At 55.2% G+C, this 25,984-nt stretch overlaps 1 protein-coding gene across 1 annotated transcript; it reads left to right on the top strand.

Annotated features, from left to right (window-relative positions):
- The first annotated feature begins 1,326 nt into the window (after nt 1-1,326).
- Nucleotides 1,327-25,653, top strand: LOC118696387 (adenosine receptor A1). Its single transcript, XM_036398541.2, has 3 exons — nt 1,327-1,625; nt 2,097-2,479; nt 24,685-25,653. Exons 2-3 carry the CDS (start codon nt 2,139-2,141, stop codon nt 25,319-25,321), a joined length of 978 nt encoding a protein of 325 aa, XP_036254434.1. The 5' UTR covers nt 1,327-1,625; nt 2,097-2,138; the 3' UTR covers nt 25,322-25,653.
- Nucleotides 25,654-25,984: the final 331 nt, after the last annotated feature.

The raw sequence follows: 25,984 nt of genomic DNA, 5'->3' as shown, positions 1-25,984 counted from the left end.
ATGCCCTTTTCACTCTCAGTAGCCCATCCTGAGCACCCCCATGTCACCCCCTACCTCTGGATTTATGCTCAGCCATAGGGGGCATCACTTTCCCCTGCAGTGGAGGAGGTGTGAGGAGATGCTGCAGGATGCCAACACTCCATAAATAGTGCTGTGTTTACAGGAGCCCATGAGCCTCGGTTTATTTTTCTCTCTGCACAGCAAACAGATCATTCAGACCAATCTGAGCTCACCTCGCCCTGCTGCTGGCACAGCCCAGTGCCCAGAGGTGGCACAATGCCACAGTCCCCAGACAGCCCTGGGACCCCCAGCTCTTTGCTGGCCACTTGCCCAAGGAGGAGAGCAGGCACCCCATGGGACAGCAGCTGATGGAAAATCAGCCCTGGATTGGGATGGTCCCACAGCTGATCCCATCCTGCTGTGGGGTGGGCAGGCTCTGATGAAAAGAGGGATGAGGGGTAGCCACAAGGGGCAGATCCAAGGGTTGGGACATCTGTCACGAGGCAGAGCAGAGCAGGGGACAACTCCAGCCCGAGTCTCACTAGAGGAGGGAGAAAGGACTGGGAGAGGTGCAGATGGGGGTCGGGAGAGTCCCCTTGTCCCACGTCTGAGGTCCTGTTCCTTGCAGCATTTGGATAAACCAGCCGCACTCCTGGGAAGTGATTTATGTAAGATGAGCTTTGCAGGTGCCTGGTGTACATCCGGAGGTCCCTGGAGGGATTGGGGGGTTCAATCCATCAGTGAGATTGAGCCCCCAGACCCGTTTTGTCTGTTCTGCCTGGCCCGGAGAGGGGAATTGGGGGGTGACCATATTCCAGCAGCAGTTCGGGGCCCCCATTTCTCCAGACGCCGTGTGTGGACAGAGCCTTCCTCTGCCCCGGGGACGCAGCCCCTCCGCAGCCCGGCGGTGCAGTTCGGAGGATGAAGAGCGCTCTCGGGGTTTCACCCCCGCCCACCCCAGCAGTGATTTTGGGTAAGGCAGTGCCAGCCACAGCCCAGGTGAGCACCAGAGCTCCTTGAGGCCGTTCGGGTCTGACTTGGGGTCCCGACGCCGTCCCGGGGCACAGTCCCGAACAGCGCTGCCCGTGCCCGGGCCGGGCCGGGTCCTCGCCCACCCCAGCTCAGGCTCTGCCTCCCCTCCCCGTCCCGATCCTCTGCTCACACCCGACCTCAAAAACCGGTTTTAGCGTTAAATCCGGAGCCCGACTGGTGGCGGCAGCGTTGGGGCTGGGACTGGCTCGGCTGCTCCCCCCGCTGCCGCCTCTCCCCGCTCCGCCCGGTCCCGCCGCCTCCGCCCGGCCCCCGCGCACCCCCCCCCCCCCCCCGGTCCTTCCCGGTGCCGCGGCGAGCCCCGAATCGGGTCAGTCGCTCTTTAAAGGCTGGAAGGCGGCACCATGTGATGCTTCGGCTCCGGCGGGGAGGGGGCAGCGCCTGCGGGAGCCGAGCGGTGTCGGGCACCGGGGACCGAGCGCAGCCCCGGCGGCCGCGGCCAGCCCCGGTCCCCGGCGGCCGCAGGGTCCCCCCGGCCGCCCCCGGCATGAGCCCCGCCTTGCCCTGCGGGGGGACAGCGCTGGCTCTCTGTGGGTGAGAGCACCCCAAAACAAGCCCTGGATTTGCAGGACAAGGTGAGAGGGGTCGGCTGCCGGGACTCGGGACTCGGGTGGCTACAGGAAGCAGCGCAGAGCAGGGAGGGGATCCAGGGATCAGAGACAGAGGGAGCCCCGAAAGGCTCCGACAGCGGCCCCCGGGGCGGCCCCAGGGGCGCGGGGCTCTGCCGCTCTCCCGGGACTGACCGGCGGCTCCCGCTCCCTCTTCACCGCCGGGAGCGGTCGCGCTGCGGGATGGAGATGGGTGCGGGATGTGCGGGACGGAGAAGAGTGCGGGACGGAGAAGGGCGAGTGATCGAGATGGGTGCGGGATGGAGGTGGGCGCGGGGTGGGTGCAGGATGAGCTCGGGGCGGGGGCGGGGGGGCCCGGAGTCCCGGGGGACGGCACAGACAGGAGAGGAGTTTTTCCCACCCCCTCGCACAGGCTCCATCCCGCTCGCAGCTCTGGCAGCGATGCCACTCTCTCACCGTCTCCCTGTGCGTTTGCAGGTGACCGAGGACCCCCACGGGAGCGGGGCGGACCGGAGCATCATGGCACACCCCATCTCAGCCTTCCAGGCTGCCTACATCTCCATCGAAGTGCTCATCGCTTTGGTGTCCGTGCCGGGCAATATCCTGGTCATCTGGGCTGTGAAGATGAACCAGGCGCTGCGGGATGCCACCTTCTGCTTCATCGTCTCGCTGGCAGTGGCAGACGTGGCCGTGGGGGCTCTGGTCATCCCCCTGGCCATCATCATCAACATCGGACCCCAGACGGAGTTTTACACCTGCCTCATGGTGGCCTGTCCCGTCCTCATCCTCACGGAGAGCTCCATCCTGGCGCTTCTGGCCATCGCCGTGGATCGGTACCTGCGGGTGAAGATCCCTGTCAGGTAGGAAAAGGCGTCGGAACCACGTCTGCTGTGGAGGTTAAAAGGGACTGAGGAAACCCCAAATTCTTGTAGAAACACTGGGAGAACGCTGCCATCCCAGACACATCTGGCTGCAGCAGAAACCGGGGCAGGCTGGGTAGGGGGGTGTGTGTGTGGGGGGGGTGTCCTGGAGCCTCCAGCAGCTTCTTTTGGGGGCTCAGGGGGTGCTGGGTGTGCAGGCAGAGATCACACTGTGGCAGCTAGCTGGCAGTGAGGAACAGCCATGGGATGCCCATGGCCAGGACAAAGTGTGACCCCACACACGGGACAGCCCCAGCCGCGTGCTCCAGGAGGAAAGCAGGTGACAGCTTTGCCTTTCACCCCAGCTCTTCCCTTGCCATGGGGAGCACGGGGGTGGCTTGCTGTGGGACACAGCTTTGACAGTTTGAAGAACCAGAGGTGACAGCCTGGCACGCTTCATGGGGCAGCCTCACCCAGGAGAGATCCCAGCTATGGAGTGCCCCACAAATTACTCCTTTCCCCCTTTTGCCCCTTCTGTATCTGTTGCCATTCCAAGCCCAGAGCAAGTGCCTCGTGGTGTAAAGGAGGGAGGCACTTTATTTGAGCACTTTGTTCGAACTCTGACACTCCAGGAGGAGATAGTTAACCCTTTATGCCCCACTCCCTTCCCATGGTGGGGCCATGCTGGTTTGGGGAAGCATTTCTGGGGTGCCACGGTGGCTGTGAGTAGGCCTAGAAGGGGACAGGACACCCGAGCTCGGTGTCCCCGAGCAGAGCCAGGCTCAGCCCCTCACTGTGAGTCCCCCTCACTCTGTGGGGATGCCTTTGCCAGCCTCATCTGCCCTGCAAGGCTCCGGATGTGGGAGCATTGCTGGAAAACAGCCCAGGCCAGCTGAGCACTCGTGTCCCCCCATTACCCCTCAGCAGTTGAGGCAGTTGGCTGGAGGGGTCCCAGACCCTCCATCAGCACAAACACCCCAGAAAGGCATCCCTTGTGTTGGTGCTGCCCAGACCCCAGCAGGTGTAGGACCCTTCCTGGGGCAGGGAGACAGGGACAGGAGGCACCCCAGGTGTTGGGGATCACCTGACTGCTCTGGAGTGCTCAGTGCTCCCAGATGCACGGGGTCAGGCCAGAGATGTGCTCCTTTGGGCTTTTGCTGCAGCCACCACCAGCAGAGGTGGAGAGGAGGAGTGTAAGACAGAGGAGGGGGCCCAGGATAAATCCACAATCCCAGCCCACCCCCTCCCTGCCACACATGATTTTCACAGACTGTTCCTGACTTCCTCCCTAGGTGTGATTTTCCCAGTCACTGTCTCCCAGCCCGCCGGTGGCGCCAGAGTGATTCCCACCCTGTCACTGCTCTTGGAGCTTTTTTGGGCTTCGCACATCCCCTGCCTGTGGGGAAGGCTCTGCTGTGGGAGTTCTGCGGCTCCACAGGAGCAGCACAGCCTGTCAGGCATTTTCCTAACAAACCAGTCCATTTTTAACTCCTTGTCTGCCTCTGAGCATCAGATGGGCCTTTCAGGGGAGATTCCTGCCCTGATCCCAAGAGCTTTCCTGGGAGCAATATTAATATTAATATTATGCTGTACACAGTTTGGGTGGGTTTTTCTTATGAAATTTCTACCCTGAATTTTGTGATCCCATTGTGTGCCCAAGCACTCAGCAGCAAGAGATTTTCCTTTGTCTTTTCAGAGCCTATTTTAATATTGAAAAGCTTTGTAACCTCATCAACTTAATAGATGCACTCAAGTGTCTCAGAGATCTTTCCCAACCTTAAAAAGATCCCACAGCTTCATGAATTCCTGGCAGTTGGCACATGTGGAGATTTTAGGAGATGTAGTGCCCTGTAGATAGCACACAGGACAGGAAACACCACTAAGGAATATTTTCTGAGTCTGAAATACCTCAAGTTTCTCCCAGTCTGTTGGAGGATGCTAAGGATGACAGGGATGGCATTTTTGCAGTGCTCATGGCTCTTGTGGTGTCATTCCTGACTGTGACACTGAACCCAGCAATGGCAAAGTGAGAGCCCCGAGCACCTGGAGGACTCAGGGCCCTGGGGAAACACGTGAGGCCACTGTGCTGGGAGAGCTCTGGGAGAGCTCCAAGCATCCCTGGAGGGCTGCAGGCAATGATGGCAGCCAGACCTGAGCAGAGATTTGCAGGCAGGGGTGGGGAGTATCTGCCTCAGGCTTATCCCTACGGCAGCCCCTCCAGCCCAGGCATGGACAGTGTGCTCGCTGCAGCCCATTCCTGTGCCAACAGGACTCCTCAGACAAGCCTGGCACAGGCTGGATCCTCACCAGTGTGACCTGCACAAGGCTGAGGGGGTCTCGGGGGCATCCCAAACATTCCAGCCCTGCCCCTCATCCACAGGCAGCCCTGGTGCTGCCGAGGCTCAGGGAGAGGGAATGCATTTCACAGAGCCACAGCATCCCTGGGAGGTTTGTTTGTGAAAGGACCTTACCCTGCCAGGGGCTGGGACACCTTCTACTACCCCAGGGTGCTCCAAGCCCCTTCCAGCCTGGCCTTGGGCTCTTTCAGGGATGGGGCAGCCACAGCTGCTCTGGGCAACCTGTGCCTTCCTCACAGGGAAGAATGGCAGGGAGTGGGGAACATGGTGCATGGCAGCTGGTTCCAGCTCCAGGCTCCCCGTGGACACCCCAGTCCTTGGACTGCGAGTTTGGGAACTTGGTGTTCCCAGGGGTGGATATCTCCTGGAAGAAATGGTGCCTTGAGACATTTGGGGTGTCTCTACATAGCAGTGGGAGATGTCAAAGCAGCATCCAAAGCTGCATTGCTCCAGTGGCCACTTCCCATGGACACAGAAGCACAGAGGGATGTGGGCCACCCCTGCAAAGCAGATTTTATCAGATGGAGATGGGTCTTGCTTGGATTTGAGTTGGCACGTCCTGTTCTTCCTTCTTCACCCAGCGTGGTCAAGGGACTGGGATATCCCACCAAACCCTCTCCATTTGCCCCTGGGGATGATCCCTCCTGGCTGCTGGGCCCTGAGGGATGCTTCCTCCCCGCTCAGGGGCCTTGCCTTGACTTTGGAAGGATGCAGGAGCATCAGTTGGGCTGAGCAGGCTAGAGCAGAGGGTCCCCCACTTCCCAGCCCCCACAGGAACAGCTGGAAACCACCTAAAATAGATTTGCTGGTGGAAAACTCCCCCTCCCCTCTCACATCCTTCCTCCCTGCCCGGCAGCCAGGCAGGACCCCCAGCCTGTGATCCCCCCGTCCGGGCACAGCGGGGTCCCTGAGCCCAGCCCAAACTTCCCTCTCACAGCCGTGCTTGGGGAGAATGAAAGGAGTTCAAAGGGAGGGGAAGCACCAGCTGGGGGTGTCTGGCAGGAACCGGCCCCTCGGCATCCCGGGGCAGGCAGGATGCTGGAGGAGACGGGGCTGCAGGAATGTTTTGGGGGGATGCAGCTCCTTCAGCGCCAGCCTCTGCTGCCCTGGGGGCCCTGTCTCTGCTCTGTGTTTTGGGCCTTTTGGACAGGGCCATAGCAAAAGGAGCTGCTGTCCTTGGGATGTGCCAAACCACCCCTTGGCTGGGGATTCTGAATGTGTGGATGCAACCCAAGCCTATCTTGAAACGTCCCTGAGGGTCCTCACCTTGTGCCCTCACCCCAAACGCTTTGAAATGTCTCAGGAAGGAAAAACCTGCAGGAATCTGATATTTGCAGGAGCCCTCGTGTTGGAGTCTCTCTGTCCACAGCCAGGACCTCCTCCCTCTGTGCCTGGGCCTCAGCATTGGGGTCTCCTCCTAGCCCTGCCCTTCCCAGCCTGCAGCATCCCAAGGAACATCCCACCAGGGAGAGCTGCCTTTGGTGCTGCTGAAGGTTTGGAATGCGCCCCTGTGAGGCTGCAGAGCCATGGAAGTTAGGTCAGAATGGTTGGAACTCCCTAGGAAATGGGGGCCAGGAGGCTGGAGCACAGCAGGAGAAGAGCCCAGGGTAAAATCATTGTCAGGAGGTGGCTCTGTGGACAGAACTGGCATTGTCTGGTGGTTCAAGAGTGCCTGTCTGGAATGAGATAAAACAGCTCAGATGGCAGGAACATCCCTCAGCCCTGGAGTGCAGTGCCTGCAAGGCAGGAAGTGAGGGAGATGTGCAGGGGACCTGTGAGCTCCTGGATGGACATGGAGGGGGAAGCTTCCCCCTGGACTCGCTGTTTCCAGGCTCTTGCCCGAGCTCAGGCTCTTCCTGGGATTGTAGTGCTCTTTCCCCTTCTCTCCAGTCCTGCCAAGGGCCACAGGCATGGGGCCAGCTACGACTAGGTCATGGTAAGCCTGGGAAGTCTTTTTGCCCTCAGCCAGCTGAGTGCTGGAGCAGGACACATCTGAGGGGCTTTTCCCCAATGCAGGGTGCCCAGAGAAGCTGTGGGGTGGCTGCACCACCCCTGGAAGTGTCCAAGGTCAAGTTGGATGGGGCTTGGAGCAACCTAGGATAGTCAAAGGTGTCCCTGCCCATGAGTGGAACAAAATGGGCTTTAAGGTCTCTTCCATCCAAACCATTCCATCACCAAGGGTTCATGGAGGGGAGTGATGGGCACCTGCTGCCATGGGATGGGTGAGGAGGAGAACACTGGGATGCAAATTCCCACCTCCCAAAACATCAAAGGGCCCATGGGACATCTTTCCAACACTCTCAACACTTAGTGCCAGGAAACCTTCCTGTCCAGCCAGGCCAGTGAACAAGCCAAACCACAGCCCTTCCAAGGCCTGTTTTACATTCAGAGGAATTTCAAAAGCATCCAGGTGACTCAGAGCTCTCACCCTGGAGCTCATCTATTTTCTTTCACCCTCCACTAGTCAATGAAAAGATGCCATCCATCCATACAGGCCCAGCCCCCGAGAAAGCACATTTCATTTCCAAGGAGAATACTTCCATTTTCCCTAACCTGGAGGAATTTTGGGGACTGTAGGTCTTTGCAGCCTCTTTTGTTTCTTTCCTTGCTGCCCTCCTCCAGGTATATTTTTAGCAAGTGAGAGTGATCTGTAGAGACCTTCATTCCATGGAACAGGCAGCTCTGAACCAAGGATGGAGATTAAAATGCAGGAATTACAGTCCAGGGAGGTTTCTGCAGACTGGAGGCTGTTTCCAAGCCACAGTTTCCAGCACACTGCACCAGCTCAGCATGTGGGTGCTACATCAGAGCCAGCATTTCCCACCGAGCTCTGCTCCAGCCAGATCTGGCTGCAGGGACGAGCTGTGCCAGGGCAGCACCAGGAGATCAATTCCAGTATCACCAAAATCCCAGAGCCCTTGAGATGGGCAGGGATTTACCAGCAGGTTATGTTGGTTTGAGATCCTGGTAAAGACCTGTAAATACCCAGGTGAGCTGGTTTTCAGCCCTTCTCTCTGATCCACAGAATAATTTTCAGCCATGAACAGGCTAAGTCAGGGATCAAAGCCATGAGGGCTCTTCCCTCAGTGAGGGGATGCCTGGATTAGGCTCACTGGGAGCTCACACAGCTGCTGCAGCAGTGCCACGAGATCTTGGCTGGCAGACGCAAAATCAGGTCACTCCCAAAAGCTCCAGACACTGTCGTGAGTCTGCAGGGAGACAAGTGGGGCTGTCTACAGCATTCCCAGCTCCTGGAATGGCAGGAAAAATCCTGGGGCTTGGGGATGTCAGCTGGGGATGCAGTGAGGGGCTGAGTGTGGGATGCTCCATGGCCAGTAGAGCAGAGGGAAGGGGAGGAGAGCCCTGAATCCTGTGAGGGGATGCTCAGAGCCTGATATTCAGAGTTATTCACAAATTCTCTGAATCAAAAGGGCAAAGGAAGTGAATGGCCTCAAGAGATGCTGTGTGGGCTCCCTGAGCAGCAGGACCCTGTCCCCTCCTGGTCCTTGTGTCTCCCAGGAGGGCGAGGTGTGGTCCCTGTGCCGGGTAATCGCTCTGACCCCAATAGCAGTGTCACATCTGTCCCTTCACAGAGCTCACATCTGCCAGGGCTGTGCTGCAGGGCCATGAATGAAAACCTACTCCTTCCTGGTGCTGCACCCCAAACCCCTGCTCTGGGAATGTTTTTATTGGGCTTTTTACCTATTTCTGTTGATTTTCAGGGTAAGGAATTGACCCTTAGCAATGTCTCGCCAGTAAATCTGAGGGCGTGTTCCTGGCAAGGGCACATCTGCAGATGGGGAAACTGAGGCACTGAGCTGCACCATGGCTGGCTCAGGGTGATCTCACAGGCTGAGGGATGGAGGCTGGAACAGGGAAGGTGTGGAAGCTGAGATTTCTGGGACAACATGGCCTCTCTGTTCCTGCACTGGAGTGCTGCCATGACTGTGCCCAGGGCTCTTGAGCCGGGATCCAGTCCCAGCCCTGCTGGTCCCTGCAGGAGTAACCCCATGAAATTAAATTGTTTCTTTTTCACAGCCCAGGGAGCACCACAGCATGGGTTTGTAGCCTTATGTGGTATTAAAGCAGATTGAATGTGTCTTCAATGGGCCAGGTTGGCTCAACCATAGGACAGGACAAGGAGCAATGGGTTCAAACTGAAAAACCAGAAATTTCGGTTCAATACTGGGAAGGAATTCTTCCCTGTCAGGGTGGTGAGGCCCTGGCACAGGGTGCCCAGAGAAGCTGTGGCTGCCCCATCCCTGGAAGTGTCCAAGGCCAGGTTGGACAGAGCTTGGAGCAACCTGGGCTAGTGAAAGGTACCCCTGCCATGGCAGGCATGGGGCTGGATGAGCTTTAAGGTCTCTTCCCACCCAAACCACTCTGGGTTTCTGGGATTCTGTGGCTCCCCACGAACTCGTCCTACAGGGAGCAGACACCAGACCAGGTGGGGATGTGTGGATGGAACCCAGCAAGGCTCTGGTACCTCCATGGCCATGGTTCAGGTGTGGTACCATCAATCCAAGAGGATCTACTCTACCAAGCTGGTGGGACACAGCCAGACTGTGTTCCCTCATCCTGTGGCAGCAGGGAGGGTCCACGAGCAGAAAGTGAGGAGCATCCACAGCCAGGACCACTCAGGCAAGGTGGGACAGGCAGCAGGGCCCTCACTGGAGCTGAGACGCTCCTGTGTCCGGGGCACAGGCCTGTGGATGAGTGGCAGGGCCCCAGAACTGCCTGGGAACACCCAGACACGCTGTCACACTTCCAGGAGATGGGTGACATCTGGCATTTCCCTTTCCTGGAGTGGCTGGGCTGTGTCCCAGGGCACTGGGCTGGTGGAGGTGACAGTGATGTCCCTCAGGGCTGCGTGTCTGAGGGCCTGTGCAGCTGCTGGCACAGAGACAAGGCACACACCCCGGCAAGGAGGCTCTGCCAAAGCCAAAGCTGCTGATTCAGCTGCCCTGGGCCTGCAGGCTGGGTGTGGGGCTGAGTCAGGCCCAGCTCACCGGGCTCTGGGCTGAGCTGGCTCAGGGAGTCAGGAGCCCTTTGATGGGGTCCCGGGTCTTCCCCCACCCCCGGGATGTAGGAATGTGACTCCATCCAGAGGAGGGGCCATATTATCACCTGACATTCACCAGGCCAGTCTCATCTCTGGTTTCACCTTCGCCAGAGCCGGTGACAGGGCAGGTATAAATGACTCACAGGGGTTGTAGAGAAGCTCAGACATCACTCTGGGATGCAGGCTGGGAGTGCAGAGGGGCTCAGATGCTCCTCTTGACCTGGAGCCTTCCCCACTGAGCAGCTCTGAGCTCTGGGCTGGTCTCTGTGCCCTTGCCCAGCCCTTGGCACAGGCATGTGGCCTCTGTCTTGCTCTTGTTGGACATCTCCCATGTGGCCACCAACAGCCAAAGCACCCTCAGCTCCTTCTACACCCCTAGGTCAATCACACCAGGGTTTTTTAGTCCATTTGTGGTGTCAGAATAAGCTTAACTGTGTTGTAAAAGGGCCAGATTGGCTCTGTTGACCAGGAAGGGGATTTTGGCCATGAGACATCTGGGACAAAGCCCACCAGCCTCCACTTCCACACTCGGATCTGGAGGAAGCCTTGTGAGGCCAGACCCAATGAAATCTCCTGTCTGGCACACCTCAGAGTAGCTTGTACCCAACACCAGCCACCGCTGGCCGTGGGGATCTGCTCTGAGGGGACCTTTCTGGGTGGCCTGGGACGTGCAGGCTCATGGGTGTCCAAGGCAGAACAGGCAGGGCTGGACAGAGGATCAGGGATGGGCACAATGGAGCTCCTGCATCCCAATGACTGTGCTTGAAATCAGCCTGACAGCAGGGAATGGCTCATCCAAGGGTCACAGTGCTGCACTGGCAGGTCTGTGTCCTGGGGTGGAGGCAGGGGGGAGAGAAAGGTCATAGCAACACAAAGAAGGATGGAAAAAAAGAGGAAAATATGTGGGAGGTACCACAGTGAAAGAACCTGAGAGGTGAGTTTCATTGTGACACACACCAGAGTCATTTCAGACTGGACAGGAACTGATGGGCTGGAAGAAAATCTCTGTCTGGAAGGACAGGGAAAAGCCCTGAAGGATCTTGCCCACAGGGGTGTGAGGAGAACCCAGACACAGCTTGGGGAGGGTTGTGGTCTCTGCAGACAGCAGGACATGGAGCATGGAGGGGACCACAGGAGCAAGAGATTTCTGGGAGGGATGGGGACAGCTTGAGAGGCTCATCCCCTTGGGGACAACAGTAGTGTCTCAGCATGGGGAAATGACAGCCAGCACAGCTGAGCTGACAGGAACAGCATTAGATTGTCCTGGAGACAAATGGATGATTTTTCACAGGAATCCTCCCAAAGCAGCAGGGATGGACACAGCAGCAGAGCCCCTGCTGGAGGAGTGTCCCAAGGGGCTGGTCCTTTTGGGACACCTCTCACCCAAGGTGACCTGAACTGTCAAGGCTGTGGAATAGGAAAGGTGCTGTCCCAGAGGCTGCCTGGGCTCTAGCAGGGAGTTGCTGCTCTGGAAGTGCAGCCACCCAGCTGCTGGGGCTGGCTCCTGCATGGGATGCCCAGTGGCAAGAAAGAACAATTGATGCTCTCTCAGGCAGCCACAAAAAGCCCACAGAGGCAGCAGGCTGGCTTGCAGCATAGCAATGAGCTGAGCACACAGGCAGTCCCACTGCACCTCTGGCCCTGCATGGAGATGCTGTTCCCAAGGGTGGCTGGATGGGCAGGGCAGGGGGAAAGGGAGACAGCACTGGTGATGCCACCAGTGAGAGAGGATGAAGTAACCCTGAAAGACTGAGATCCTTCTCCTCACAGACTCCTTTGGGCTGAGGGCTGGTGGGCAATGGGGACAAACAGAGGAGGAAGGGCTGCATTTGGTGATGTAGGGAGGAGCAGAGCAAGATCAGACACTGGAAAGATTTGGAGCATCTGAGTTTGCCCTTCTCTGCCCTGTGGGACCCAACACCTCCCCTGTGCACCCTCACCCTCCCTCTCAGTGCATTTCCCATTGTTCTCTCATCCCTTCCTTGCTTGGGCTTTGCCCCACAGAACTGAGCAGGCAACTCTGACCAGCAGCTGTCCCAGTCTTGGGCGGTTTGGTTGGGTTTTTGTCAGGTACCAAAGCCTCTGATCACAAAAAAGAGCTGGAGGAGGACAAGAGATTTCTTCCCCAGCCTCTTTCCTGTGTGTCCCTCGCCAGCCTCCCTCTGTGCTATCCCTGGTCCTCTTGCACACAGATCCCAGGTACCAGCCAAGCCCAGCAGGACTGTGGGGACACAGAAGTGACATCCCCCTGTCCCACCCCCTGCCTGGGGTGGCAATATCACCTCTCCATCATTCCTCTAAGGAAGGCACAGAAGGCTGGGACGTTGCTGCCACGACAGTATATCCACCTTCTCCAGGCCATTTCTCTCTCTGCAGCCAGAGATGGGGATGATTTTCTTTGGCCTCCTTCAAAGAAGGGAAGCGCCAGCTCCTGGCACCAGGGATGTTTTCTCATTCAGATTGGTCCATCTTGGCAGATCACAGCTCCCCTCTGCGACTCAGTCTCCCCATCTGTTCACAGAGAGAGTGATGCTCTCTCTGACAGCAGCGAGGGGCTGATGCTGAGAAATGCTTTCTCAGACATGCCAGAATTAGCACAGTCCTACAGATTAAATTATTCCTCTTTTTTTTTCTGCTCTGGTAACAACACTCAGTGCCTTTACCCATGGAATACACAAATGAAACACTCATTTCTCTCAGTGTGAAGGCTCCATTCTCCACTGAGTGCTCCCGACTGGGAGAGGCAAGGGCTCAGCCTGGGTCCAGATGGACTTGGCAAAGCCTGAGCAGAGCCAGCATGGGTGCAGCTCAGATGGGTCTAATCTTAGGGAGCTCATTCCCCACATTCAGCACTGCTGGGACACAGGTTCTTTATGAGCTCAGTGACGTTTGTCTGCTCTAAGGAGCTGAAAGTGCTCCAATAGCAGAAAACCTGGAATCCCAGAATCCAGGAGATGCTGCAGTCAAATTTTCTTGGATTGAGGATGGAGCAGTCAGTGACACCCCTTTTCTCCAGGGGATGATGGAATCCTAGAATGGTTTGGATTGGAAGGGTCCTTAAAGATCGTTCCACCCTCTGTGTGACCCATAAATGAGGGGGTCTTGTGGGGATCCTCCACATTCCAGCCCTGCTCCCCACCCACAGGCAGCCCTGGCTCTGCTGAGGCTCAGGGAGAGGGAAATGCATTTCCTAAAGTGCCAGAACCCCCAGGCAGGTTTGGGTGGGAAGGGACCTCAAAGCTCACCCAGTCCCACTCTGTGCCATGACACCTTCCACTATCCCAGGTTGCTCCAAGTCCCATCCAACCTCTGTCTTGGACACTTAGAGGCATGGGGCAGCCACAGCTTCTCTGGGCAACCTGTGCCAGGGGATCCCCACCCTCCCAGGGAATAATTCTTTCCCAGTATTCTATCTAGCCCTGTCCTCTGGCAGTGAGAAGCCATTCTGCTTTGTCCTGTCCCTCCATCCCTTGTCCCAAGTCCCTCTTCGGTTGTCTTAGGGTCTCTTTAGGCACTGGAAGGGGCTCTAAATTCTCCCCAGAGCTTTTTCGTCTCCAGGTGAGCACCCCCAGCCCTCCCAGCCTGGCTCCAGAGCAGAGGACTCCAGCCCTTGGGGCATATCCATGACCTCCATCCTGCCTGGTCCATGTGTCCCTCACCTCCATGAGCCAGCCAGGCTGCCTTGGCAGCCTCTGGCTGTGTCTGCCCATTGTTCCTTGCTGGAATTAAGACCAGAGTAATTAGGAACATGCAGAGGCTGTAATTTAGGCCCAACTGAGACATTTCACTGCAATACCTGATCTTGGGTCTCAGATCTCTCCACCGTCCTGATGGAAATACTGAGCTGTTACCCCCCAGGGAACAAGGCCCCTCAGTTTTCTTCCAAGTGAATAAATAATCTTTTAATCTAAATGAGAAAACAGAGTGCAAATAAACTTCAGGTTTGCTTTGCATTTGCACTTTTTATTTGTTTTCCTGTTTTCTCAGAGGTGAGGGAACATTTAATTGTGGTGTTAACTGGAGTCTTCACTTCCAAATTGGTATTTCATTTGACTGACTGAGATATGGATTCACTGTTCAGACTCATTCCAGGATAAACAACTCAATGGCTTTACACTCATGTCCTCTGCTTGTTACTTCTTCCATCTTTATGGTGTGTGGAGGGGGTAATTACACAGGTTTTACTTAAACTTTGTGGGGAGTTGTGTTTGGACAGAAGTTGGAAGCCGACTGTAGCCCAAATTGGTACCTCCAAAATTATTTCCCCCAGCTGAACTACATATAACCAACTCATTTAAAAAACCTTAAATGAATCCAGCTGCTTTTGCATTTGAAATTGATCTTTTAATCAGGGGAAATATGCATTGGACAGAAGGTGCTGGACTGGTTGTTTTGGGTTACTGTGTCCTCTGAGGTTTAGAAACAGTAGATCTCATCAGCACTGCTAATTCTCCTCCAGGCATTGGGTGGAGAAAACAACCTCCCTCGCTTTGGGAACCTCCAGCCAATTTTTCAGTCTTGAATGTCCTAATCTTTGAACTGGGTTAAGTGCAAGAAAGGAAATGTTCCCTTTGCAGTGACAAATTCTGCTATGAGGATCCTGATCCAGTAACAAGTTGCAGCCTAAGGAAATCAGGAGTTTAGTTGTTGACTGCAAAATCAGGAGTCAGGTTAGCAAGGGAAGTGTAAAACTCAAGAAATTAAAAGGCAGCCAATACCAATCTCTTGTTCCAACTGTAATTTAGGATATATCTTTTTTTCTGATGAGTCCTTCTGCACTGGAGAGATAAAGACCCACCTAAGCCTTGCTCTGAGGCTTTCTTGGTGCCTTTCTTAATCGAGATTCTATCTCCAGTTTCCTGCCTCCCATTTATCTGGGAAGCAGATCTCAATGTCCTGTTGAATGCAAATACAACCACAACAGCAGCTCTCAAGACCCCCCTCATTTCCCTTCTCCTTGGGATCCCTGATCTGCTCCTATCTTTTAATGGCTTTTGATGCTTTCCAGCCCCCCCTGGCTGGAGCCCTCCCCTGGAGACCCAGCTCCCTTTGTGTGGCAGTGGTGGTGACAAGCAGAGAAGGGGCTGGCACTGGGCACTTCCCCAGCTGGCACCTCCCTCCCAGCACAGCCTTTTCCCTCAGCAGCTCAGTGTTTTGTGGGATGGACTCTGAGCCACAGAGCCCTTGGGAGCCCAGTCATATCAGGTACTTTATATCTGCTGTCCCATTTCCATTTCCCAGAGCCACATTTGTTGCATTTGGCATTTAAAGCAGGTTTTAGAGCTACTTTCTTTCTTCGTCCTCCCCTCTTCCCCCTCCCTTCTAAATTTTGAGGGCTGACTTTCAGAGGCCTCGTTTCAAAGAGTTTCTTTTGCATAAAGAATCAAAATATGCAATGCATAGAAAAATCAAGTGCAATACAAGCAATAATTAAAAACCCACTGCTTTTATCCAGCCAAGCCCTGGATTTGCACTGAAGATTGGCAAAAACTGCCTTTTATCCTTCTCCTTTGTACTCAGGGAATGCCTCACCCTCACTTATCCAATCACACAGAGACTCTGCTGAGTTGGGTCTGGACAATCAGTTCCTCACTGGTTGCTGTGGCAGGGGCAGGGCTGTTGTGTGGCACCCCTGGAGGTGGCCAAATGCACAGGGAGGTGGCCCAGCACAGCAAGGGAAGATGACCTGAGACTCCTCCTGAGACTCCTGGCCAAGTTGATATCCTACCACAGCCCTGGGTGAGAAACAGCTCCAGCACTGTCATAGAATCATGGAATGGTTTAGATGGGAAGGGGCCCAAAAGCTCATCCTGCTCCATCCCCTGCCATGGGCAGGGACACCTTCCCCAGACCAGGATGCTCCAAGCCCTGTCCAGCCTGGCCAGAGAGAGATCACATGGGGATGAGTGGCTGCACCTGAAATTGTCTTCTGCTGGAGGTGGGGTTGCTCCCACAGCACATGGGGGCTCATCCCTGTGATGATGCAGTTGTGTGGGAGCCACCCTCCAAGGCAATGCTCACACAACAAATCCCTATTTTTGACAACAAAACTGTTTAGACACTAAAAATGTCCAGGAAATATATTGCACAGGGGCAGCACCAGAGACAAGCCTGTGGTGCTCATCAGATTGTCCTGCAGCTTTCACAACCTCACCCCATCTCTTGGGGACCAAGCTGTCCTTCTCTGTGTGTCCTCATTCCTAAATTCCTGGGTCTATAAAAGAATCTCAGCTTCTGCTTCTTCTTCTTTTTTTTTTTTTTTTTAAAGCACCATTTCTCACACTTTGCTTTGCTCGAAATCTTGTTGCCTGAAAGCAGCAGCCAAAAGACAAGAACATCGCATTTTTTCAGAGAACATCACCAGTTCTGAGATTCTGCAGGTCGTTTCATGATTTTGCAGCCATTGCCAAGAGTGTTAAATCACTTCCCTCCCTTCCCTCCCTCCCTCCCTCCCTCAGGGTCCTGGAGGAAGAAGCCAGAGGTTCAGAAAATTCAGGGGTCCTGGAGGGCCCTGGCCACACATGGTAGAGCTGGGAGGGAGCCCCAGAGCTGCCTGGGTGCAAAACTCTGGCTCAGTGGGACTCATGCCCCACTGACCAGGGCCATTGGGTGCACCCTCACACTGTCACATGGCAGCAGGAGGGTGATACATCCAGAGCAGGGCCACTCCTCAGCACCCTTGGAAGGACTTGGTGCTGCCCATGGCACCAGGGGTCTCACAGCTCCTGTTTTGGGCATGAAGGGTCTGCCTGGGGTTGGAGGGTGGTGCTCACTCACAGACACAAATTAAATTGTCATTTCCCTCGGGCATTGGATGGCCTGGGCATCCCAGCTCCCTGCTTAACCTCCACAAACACATTTGGGGCTGAGCATGGGGTGAGTGGTCCTTGCTGAGAATCTGCTTGTGCGGTGACAGAGTCCACATCAGGCTGCAGCCTCAGGCTGAAAACCAAGCTCAGTTTGGAAACAATATTAGTTTTCTGAGCAGAAAGGATTGATATTGGCTGCTGGGGTGAGGGGTGCTCTGGAGGATGTAGGAAAACCCTCTCTGAGCAGAGGGGATGACCAGCCCTCCTTCACCTTCCTTGGACAGCAGCCGCATCTCCTCCACACCAGGGCAGAACCTGAAGGAAGGATGCTTCAGTGTGAGCTCTCTGTGCTTTCCATCCTCCCTCCCAGAGATCCCCAGCCCTCCTGTGCTCCCCCTTCCCCTGCAGCCCCTGGTCACAGTGGGAGCCACAGGGATACCCCAGGGGAGCTGTGGGTGCTGCTCTGCTCTGGGTGGAACGCTGTGGTTGCTCACCCCACACCTCTGAGCTGAGCACAGCTGGGCAGGGGATCTGAGAGCAGCTCTGCAGTTCCTGGAAGCCTGAGCTTTGTTCCCAAGGCTGTGACTCATTGCCAGAGCTGGGGCAGCGCAGCAGCACAGACACCCAGGGGAGGCTGGATCCAGCTCCAGCAGGGCTGGGAGCAGTCCTGGAGGGGCTGTGGGGAGCCCAGCCAGCCTGCTGGGATGTTGTGGCTGTTCCCAGGGACCAGAGGTGTGATAGGATAAATCTCCTTGGCTCTGCAGGAAAAGACGTGATCCTGTCACTGGAACCTGAAATAGGGCAGGTTTAGCTCAGAACCAGATGGGCACTGTGGGGTGTGTGGGGATATGGGGGAGCAGGGAAATCTCCTGGGGCTCTGGGTGATGCCCACACAGGAGGTGCCAAGCTCAGGCTGGGCTGATCTCTGGCGTGTGCTGTGCTTTGAGGTTTGGTCCTACTGAGACTGGTGGCATCGGGGGAGTGGCAGAGTTGGGGGGACGTGGCTCTGTGTTGATACAGGCTGGAGCTGGGGGGTCACCTTTTCCCTCACCCCTAACCACCATCTGGGTGGGCATCCCCGATGGGCCCTCATTTTGGTACTGCCAGTCTGGGCTGAAGATAACCTGGCATGGCCAGGCCGCCCCATGGAGGCCTCATTCCCACTTCCAACCATTTCAGCACATAAAGCTGTTTTCTACCTTATCTCCTCAGCTTCTTGTGGGGATGTTTGTGTCCCTGGGGCTGCTTTTGGATGTGCTCACATCCCTCTACAGTCCTCAAGGATTCCAGGATGCCTCCAAGGTCCTGAGAGCTGTGTCAGGGCAGGCTGAGCCCACATCAAGATTGAACCCACACCAAGGCAGCAGCATTTCCCCAATCCCTGTTTGGAGCCCAGGACATGTTCCAGGTCTCTCCACAACATTCTCTGACAAGTTCAAAGCACGAAATCCCCTTTTTGTGTTGTTCTCTTGCCATTTGCTGGAACTGTGACAAGTTCCAGCTTCTTCCACCACTGAATGAAGCCCTCACCAAAGTCCTGGGGGCTCCATGTTTCCGTGTGTGGGGACCAATCAATTTTGCAGCATGAATTTGTTCTCCTCAGCCTCATAATGACCCTCACCCACATCCATTAGAGAATTACTGGCTATTAGAAGTGATTGCAAACATCCAGAGGTCTTGCCAGACGCTTTGCCTGGCTGGAGTTCTTTGTGCTTTGCAGGCACTCTTTGCAGAATGATTCCTACACTGAATCACCTTTTAGGGATGGTAAAACCAAACCCTGAACACGGATGGACCAGGATGGTCAGCAGTGGGATGCACACATCCACCCTTTCCCCTGCCTTTCTCCTGGTGGCTCTGGGGGAGGTTTGCATCAAGAAGCCTCCTGGTGTGGAACCATCTCCTCCTGCTGCAGTGGAGGAAACCCAAAGTGTTTTGGGAGCAGAGATCCTCAAAGACACTTCTCATGCCCAGGTGGTCTCTGGGGAGGCAGGAGTGGCTGCAGCTCCAGGTCACCACGTGTGGGCTGAGCTGCCAGTTTAGGATGGTGTCAGCTGCTCCCAGAGCTGGGCCAAGCAGAAAAGACACCATACAGTGAGAAAATCCTTCCCTGTCTCTCAGTGGGGGAGTCCTAGCTGGGCTTGGGTGCCCTGCAGGGCCAAGTTACAGCCAAGAGTGCTCCAGTGACAGCCACAACCTCTGGAATCACAGCTCAGAGCACACAGGGACAGAGGTGTGGGTGGGAGGACCCAGCAACTGTGGGGAACATCCATCTCTGGACTCCTTCTCACCTTTGGACCTCCTGTGCCCTCCTCTCCTTGCAGCACATGGCCCCGGGAGCACCAGGCCCCCTGGGCTGTCCCAGTGCCAGCCCCAGACTGGGACAGCTGGTGGAAATGGGAGCAGGGCAGCCCTGACCTGGGCTCAGTGGTTGCCAGAGAGGTTCCAGGTACAGGTTTGGGATGCAGCCCCACCCGTGTTAGTGGTTGGTAAAAGGTTCCTGTTGCCATTGCTGCCTCTCCTGCCCTGGGAACCTCCAAAAGTGACACCTGTAGGAAAGTGATCATTGTCCTCATCCAACTGTCCCTCAGCCCAAGCACACAGACATGGGTGAGGCACCAGGGAGAGATTTTCCTCTTTTCCTCCTCATCTCCTTTTAAATCAGGTCCCCAGGGCAGAGACTGAGGCCAGGATTCCATGTCCTGACCCCCTGGCTGTGCCCTCCCACCGTGTTTCCCACTCCCTCTTGTCCCAGGGAGCTGCTGGCACTTCTCAGATTTCTCCCACAGCTCAAATCTCTTGCAGACCAACCAGCCAGAGGTGCTGGGAAGGGAAACACACAGGGTGCTCCAGGTCCGTTTGGAGCGGGGACACCTTCTCCAGGAAGTGGGAAGGGGCTCTGTGGTTGGATGAAGGTGTCAGGCTGGAAATGTTGTGCTTATGGAGACTGCTGGGCTACTTTGGTACAAGACAGGGGCTCCAGCACCAACAAACACCAATGTCCTTGCTGCATGTCCTTCTGGCTTGTCTGAAAGACCAGACCATTTTCTATGCCTTTACTTGCCACCTGGGTTTTAACAAACAATCAGTCTGGATTTGGGGATCAGGACAGTCCCCCATGTATCCTAAGGCAGTGCTGACAGGACCAGTCTCTCCATTCCAAGCATTTGTAGGAGCAAGCTGTAATATCCATCCAAATACCAGCTTTGACTGATATCGGTTGACCTCTATCCCTCCCAAGGCCACCACTAACATGGTGAGACACCCACCTGTGGCCACAAACCCACATTTGCTACCATTCTGTGGTTCCATGAGGAAGGAACCAACCTTTCCCTTCCAAGATCATAGTGACAAAGGCTCTACGATCAGAGTTCTTTCTGCACCACTTCCCACTTTGTGTGAGTACCCAGGGACCCCCTTGTCCCAGCCCTGAGCTGTGGCTGACCTCACCCTTGCAGAACCCAGACGCCACTTTGCATTTCTCAGGCTCTCATTCCAGAGCAGTGCTCCAAAAATGCAAAAGCAAAGCTTTGAACACCAACAATCTGAGTTTTCCCACCCAGCAGCCTCCAGGACACTGAAAGATCTGAAGGGAAGATACAGCCAGGAGAAAGGAGCAGGAATCCAAATCCTCTGAGATCAAAGCACTTTTGTCTAGAGACCTTCAATTAGATCAGGACATGGTCTGGCTGCTTTTTCTTGCTGTGTTCATCGTGCAGATGAGCTTCATGTCAGCTTGGCCTCCTTTCTCCCTGCCACATTGGCTCCAGATTCTTTTCATTAGTAATGGTCTGTCTTCATTAGTGAATTAATTTCCCAGGAATTGCACTGCAATAAACTCTCCAGAGCAAAGACCAGCAAAGCCACATCTTGGCACTGGCTGGACAACAGCAAGTGTTTTGTGGACAGGAAAACTAATCACAGAACTGCTAAAAACCTTCACATTTTATTCAAACCAGGCCTAGAGCCTTTGAATCTTTTTCAAACAAAACAAGAGATGTTTGGTGAGTGTTGGGTTTGGATTTATCTCTGGGTTGGGATGTTGGAAATGAGCCCTCATCTCTCTCTTGGGGAAAGACCCCAAGGCAAAGGTGAAATCCATGAAAGCAAAGAATGCTCTGTTCTCCAGGTGAATGCTCTGTTCTCCAGGTGCTTTCAGACATGCCCTAATATCTGAAATGGTCACAGGGCCTTTGCCTACCTAGGGCTGGGCACCTCCAGAGCAGAGCCTGGGCTGAGCTGGGCTCCCTGGGCTGCAGCAGAGAGGGTTGCAGAGGTCTGGACACATCAAGATGTGGCAGAAGAAGTTGAATTTAGTCTGGGAATGAAGACCAAAGGGAAAGGAGGGTGGATGGTATCTTCAGAATGATGGCCAGGGGGCTATTACAAAGGTCTGGAGGGACAGGACAAGGGGGGAATGGCTTCCCACTGCTGGAAGGTGGGGTTAGATGGGATATTGGGAAGGAATTGTTCCCTCCGAGGGTGGTGAGGCCCTGACACAGGGTGCAGAGAGAACCTGTGGCTGCTCCATGGCTGGAAGTGTCCAAGGCCAGGCTGGACATTGGGGCTTGGAGCAACCTGGGATAATGGAAGGTGTCCCGGCCCATGGCAGGGGTGGGAAGGAGATGGGATTTAAATCCCTTCCCTATCAAACCATTCTAGGATCCTATGATCTTCATGAGAAAAAGAGTCTCAGTGTCTGCTCCATCCTCAGCCTCTCCTGGAGACAGCATCCTGCCCTGGAGAGCTGCTCCCTGTCTCCCTGCCAGCTCTGTGCAGCCCCTGGGGACAATTTGTTGGCCTCTGCCTCCACCCATCACCTATTCCCTTCCCCTGGGGAGCAAACAGCTCTATCAATAATTGCCTTTTTGCCTCTTGGCATTATCTTCCAAACCCTCAAAGGCAATTTTGTTCCACACCACAGTTCCTGCCCATCCCTTCTCATGATGAGTCTGGATGGTCATGGGTCCTTTCTCCTCGACTTTGCATCCAAGAGGGTTTGGGTCAATGCCCATCCCTGTGGGGATGGGATGATGCAAAAACCACCACTCAGGGAGAGCAAGGGGAACATCTACCAATTATAGTCAGGCTCAAATCCCCAGGGGAAAAGGAAACAAACCCAAAGTGGATGAGGATGGGGGTAATGATTACCATGGATGTTTTAGTCACAGCTGTTAATAAAAATAACAGCAGTAATAAAATTGCAATGATGCTGGTAATCGCTCTGGTGCTGATGAGAATAATAAGATTATTTATTAACTATGAGCCATTATCAGCATTTTCTAGTGCTTCTGCCTCCCATACCATCCCAAACTCCAGCCCTATCATATTAATGCAAAATGAGACAAATGAGAAAATATTTTCTTTATGGCATAACCAAGAATAATGCTGGGAACAGCAAGGTCTGTCCCTGTCCCTCTGCTAACTGTCCTCCCACCATGTGGCAGGGGTTGAGAATTAGGTAGGATCTTGCATTTCCACCCTTTACAGAATCACAGAATCAATTAGGTTGGAAAAGGCCTCTGAGACCATCAATTCCAACCTGTAACCTATCCCCACCTCATCATCCAGCCCAGAGCACTCAGGCATTCCTTGGACACCTCCAAGGAAAATAGAGTGCAAAAGGAATTTGGACTTTGGACCAGCTGAGCCCCATGAGAGCTCCATGAGAGCTCCAGTGGATGGATGGGCCTGGTGAGCTGGAGGGAGGAACCTGGAACAATTTTACAGCTTTTGTCATTCTCCATGTGGGGCTGATGGAGACAGTGGACACAGGTCCCTGGAAGCACATTTCCTGCAGCTGCCTCTGCCCTTGGCTTGTTGCTTGAAGAAGAAAATATGGCTGTTTTCTATGGGTTTTTGGTTCACCCACTTTTCTGTGACCATGTCACACACAGGCTGGAGGAGGATGTCCCGGCTTCCCCTGGCTGCTTCTGCAGGTGCACCCTCAAACCTTGTGGGGCAAAGGGAAGGCAGGAGCTGGGAGAGGCAGGTCCTGCTCCCAGGCAGTGTCAGAGCAGTCACTGCAGCACAGGGTGAAGATGGATATGCACCATGGCAGAGAGATGGACATGCAGGGAGGAGGGATGGATATGGACCATGGGAAGAGAGGGGTGTGCAGTGAGGAAAGATGGACCCCGTGTCTGGGTGGTGGCTGCCAGCCCTGGGACCATATTTGGGGGCCGTGGTGACACCGCTGCTGCTCAGCAGCTTTGTCTCTTGGGCAATGGCTGCCACACAGCTCTGCAGGTCAGGGAGCACCCCGAGTGGGAGCATGTCCAGTAGAAGACCCCAGAAACCCCCAGGAGTGAGAAATGGGGCACAGCTTGCAGGGGTTGCAAAGAGGGAAGGAGCTGGGGCAGGGGGTGCTGCTGCTGTTTCTGGTGTCACTCCCCAAGCTGTTCAAGCCTGGCGAGGTGGCAGTGGGGTGTCAGAGCTGGAGGGCACATCAGCCCCCCGCCAAGGACCTGCAACCAGACATGGGGTGCAGGGGTCAGCACACAGCCCCACTCCAGAGGGAGTCTCTGGCATCCCTCTGCCACCCCCTGCTCCCTTGGACCCTCCTTGCCATTCCCTTCACTTGACCCCCAGTGCTGGTTCTTTCCCACCACCCCTTGCCCTCCCTGTGCCCCAGCTGTCCCTGCCCTGAGCCTTTCTCAGGGTCTCCTGCCCTCTCTCCTCCCCACAAGGAATAAATCACCCTCCAAAGCCAGCCTTGGCTCTCAGCGGAAACAGCTGCCCATACTGTCACCTCTTTCCCATGGGACCTGGCTGCCACCAGGATGTTGTGAAGCTTTTCCCAGGGCACAGGAGGTTCCTTCAGGAAAGCTGAAGGGGACCAATGGCTCTGGACCCTCTGGACTCACAGGGACTGAAGTCCTCTCCTCCAGCCTGTGCCACTCCAAGCACCCACCTTGATGCCTTGCCCATGAGAGGGGTCTTGAGAAGGGAGAGTGGGTTTGGGTCCTTGGCTGTATAAAAAAGGCCCAAAATGATCAATTTCCATCACAGGTAAAGGCTACAGACCTGCAGTGGAGAGCTCTGAGCAGCAGGATTGGGAAACCAGGTTTGCCAGCCACCTCCACATGGTCCCCATGGTTGGGTTAACACCAGCAGCACTGAGAGACCCAGCAAACAGTCAGGAAAACATTCTTTATTCAATCCCCTTTGGTGGAAAGCAATAACTCTTGGGCTAAGAATCTTCTCAGCCTCCAAAGAAAAGCTTTCTGGAGAGCCAGGGGAAAAATCAATCCAGCAGACTGCACTTCCCGCTTGCAGAGCTCTGGAGAAATGAGCCCAGCCCTGGTGGCTCCCCAGGGGCATCAGGGAGGGAGCAGAGCCTAGCCAGAACACAGCTCTCCTCCTCCTCCTGCCCCTGGCATCAGCCCATCAAGAAAGAGTGTTTTGTCAATCCAAGCGCATTAGGAGAGGAACAGGCTGTGCCCAAAGCTTCCCCAGGGGTCCATTAGCACCTGCAGATCCTTCCTCCACCCAGCACATCCCAGGGGATGCTTTTGCTGGCCATTTCCTCCCCAGGCACAGGGCAGTTGTCTGGGACAGTGAGCTGGTGGGGTTGGTGCGCGGCAGGAGGAGAGGGCGACCTCCTGCTCTGGGTGCAGGTGCTTGGACGGGAGCTGGGCATATGAGCATATGAAATCCCTCCAAATCATGAGGGTTGGACACTCAGGCCCATTCCAGGTGCTAATGCATTCCCTGGCTTGACATCATCCCCCGGAGCTCATGGACTGTGCCTGGGGTCTCTGCCATCCCAGGACACAGGCAGGGAAACCAATCTGTGAACACAATTTTCAGAACAGGCTGTTAGCCACTTCCAGGGGAGGGAAGGAGGAGCATCCTCCTACCTCAGCACGGGCACTGCCACCCCACCACTACCACTCCACCTGGAGCTACACAACCCCCAAGCAGAGCATCCTGCCCATGTCTAACTCCTTCCTGTGGCTGTTGTCTCTCCCACAGGTACAAGAGCGTGGTGACACCACGGCGGGCAGCCGTGGCCATCGCCTGCTGTTGGATAGTCTCTTTTCTGGTGGGACTTACTCCCATGTTTGGGTGGAACAACCTCAACAAGATGCGAAGGACTCAGGAGCTGAACAGCAGCCACACGGAGTTTGTCATCACGTGCCAGTTTGAGACAGTCATCAGCATGGAGTACATGGTGTACTTCAACTTCTTCGTCTGGGTCCTGCCGCCCCTGCTGCTGATGCTGCTCATCTACCTGGAGGTCTTCAACCTAATCCGCAAGCAGCTCAACAAGAAGGTGTGTTCCAGCTCCAACGACCCCCAGAAGTACTATGGCAAGGAGCTGAAGATCGCCAAGTCCTTGGCGCTGGTTCTTTTCCTGTTTGCGCTCAGCTGGCTGCCTCTGCACGTCCTCAACTGCATCACCCTGTTCTGCCCGTCCTGCCAGACCCCGCACATCCTCACCTACATTGCCATCTTCCTCACCCATGGCAACTCGGCCATGAACCCCATTGTCTACGCCTTCCGCATCAAGAAGTTCCGGACAGCCTTCCTGCAGATCTGGAACCAGTACTTCTGCTGCAAAACCAACAAAAACGCCACCAGCACCACCACAGCCGAGACAGGCAACTAGGAACTGGGAGAGGGCAGGGAGGGGCATCTGTGCCCACCCAGTCCCACCTGGACGCTGTTCCTGCTGTCTCAGGAAGGGGTAGCAAGGACCCGATGGCTTCTGAGTTCAGCAGCCCCCTGCAGTCCCTACAGCCACCCCAGGGGGTTATTTATTCACAAGCATTGTACTGTTTGGATATTGTAGCCTGCACTGTTCCTTTCTGGTTTAGGATTTTTTCTCCCTGATTGTTTTTGTTTTTCATTTTTTTAAGCATTGCCAAGTATTTAAGGAGAAATTGTACAGACAAATACGCAATTTATCTTCATGCAAATAAAGTCCAGTGATCCAAACCACCCAGGAGGTGCTCTGCCATTGATGGAGACCCTCAGCTCCATGGTGTTGGTGGTGCTGGGGGCACCTCACGCTCTGGCCCCATGTCCGTGGAGCCATGGGGGTACCTGGGCACTGGGACAAAGGGGTGCCCTGTGGGAGTGAAGGTGTTGAGAACCAGGAGAATCCAGGGCACTGGGATTTTGGAAGAAATTAAGTTTGAAAGCCCTTTCTTTCCCCTCTGCAACCAGGGAGAGGTGAGCTGGGCTGACACATGGGAAGAGATAGGAAAAGTCTTCCCATGGCATTGCCAACACCTATAGGGTAGTGAACCCACTACCCTGCAGAGCAAAG

This window comes from Molothrus ater, chromosome 25 (genome assembly GCF_012460135.2).
Source record: "Molothrus ater isolate BHLD 08-10-18 breed brown headed cowbird chromosome 25, BPBGC_Mater_1.1, whole genome shotgun sequence".
Classification (NCBI taxonomy): domain Eukaryota; kingdom Metazoa; phylum Chordata; class Aves; order Passeriformes; family Icteridae; genus Molothrus; species Molothrus ater.
This window is presented reverse-complemented; position numbering and strand designations above follow the sequence as displayed.

Coding starts and splice junctions, on each gene's coding strand:
- LOC118696387 (XM_036398541.2), top strand. CDS start 2,139: ATGGCACACCCCATCTCAGCCTTCCAGGCTGCCTACATCTCCATCGAA. Junction 2,480..24,684: donor CGGGTGAAGATCCCTGTCAG/GTAGGAAAAGGC, acceptor TCTCTCCCACAG/GTACAAGAGCGTGGTGACAC.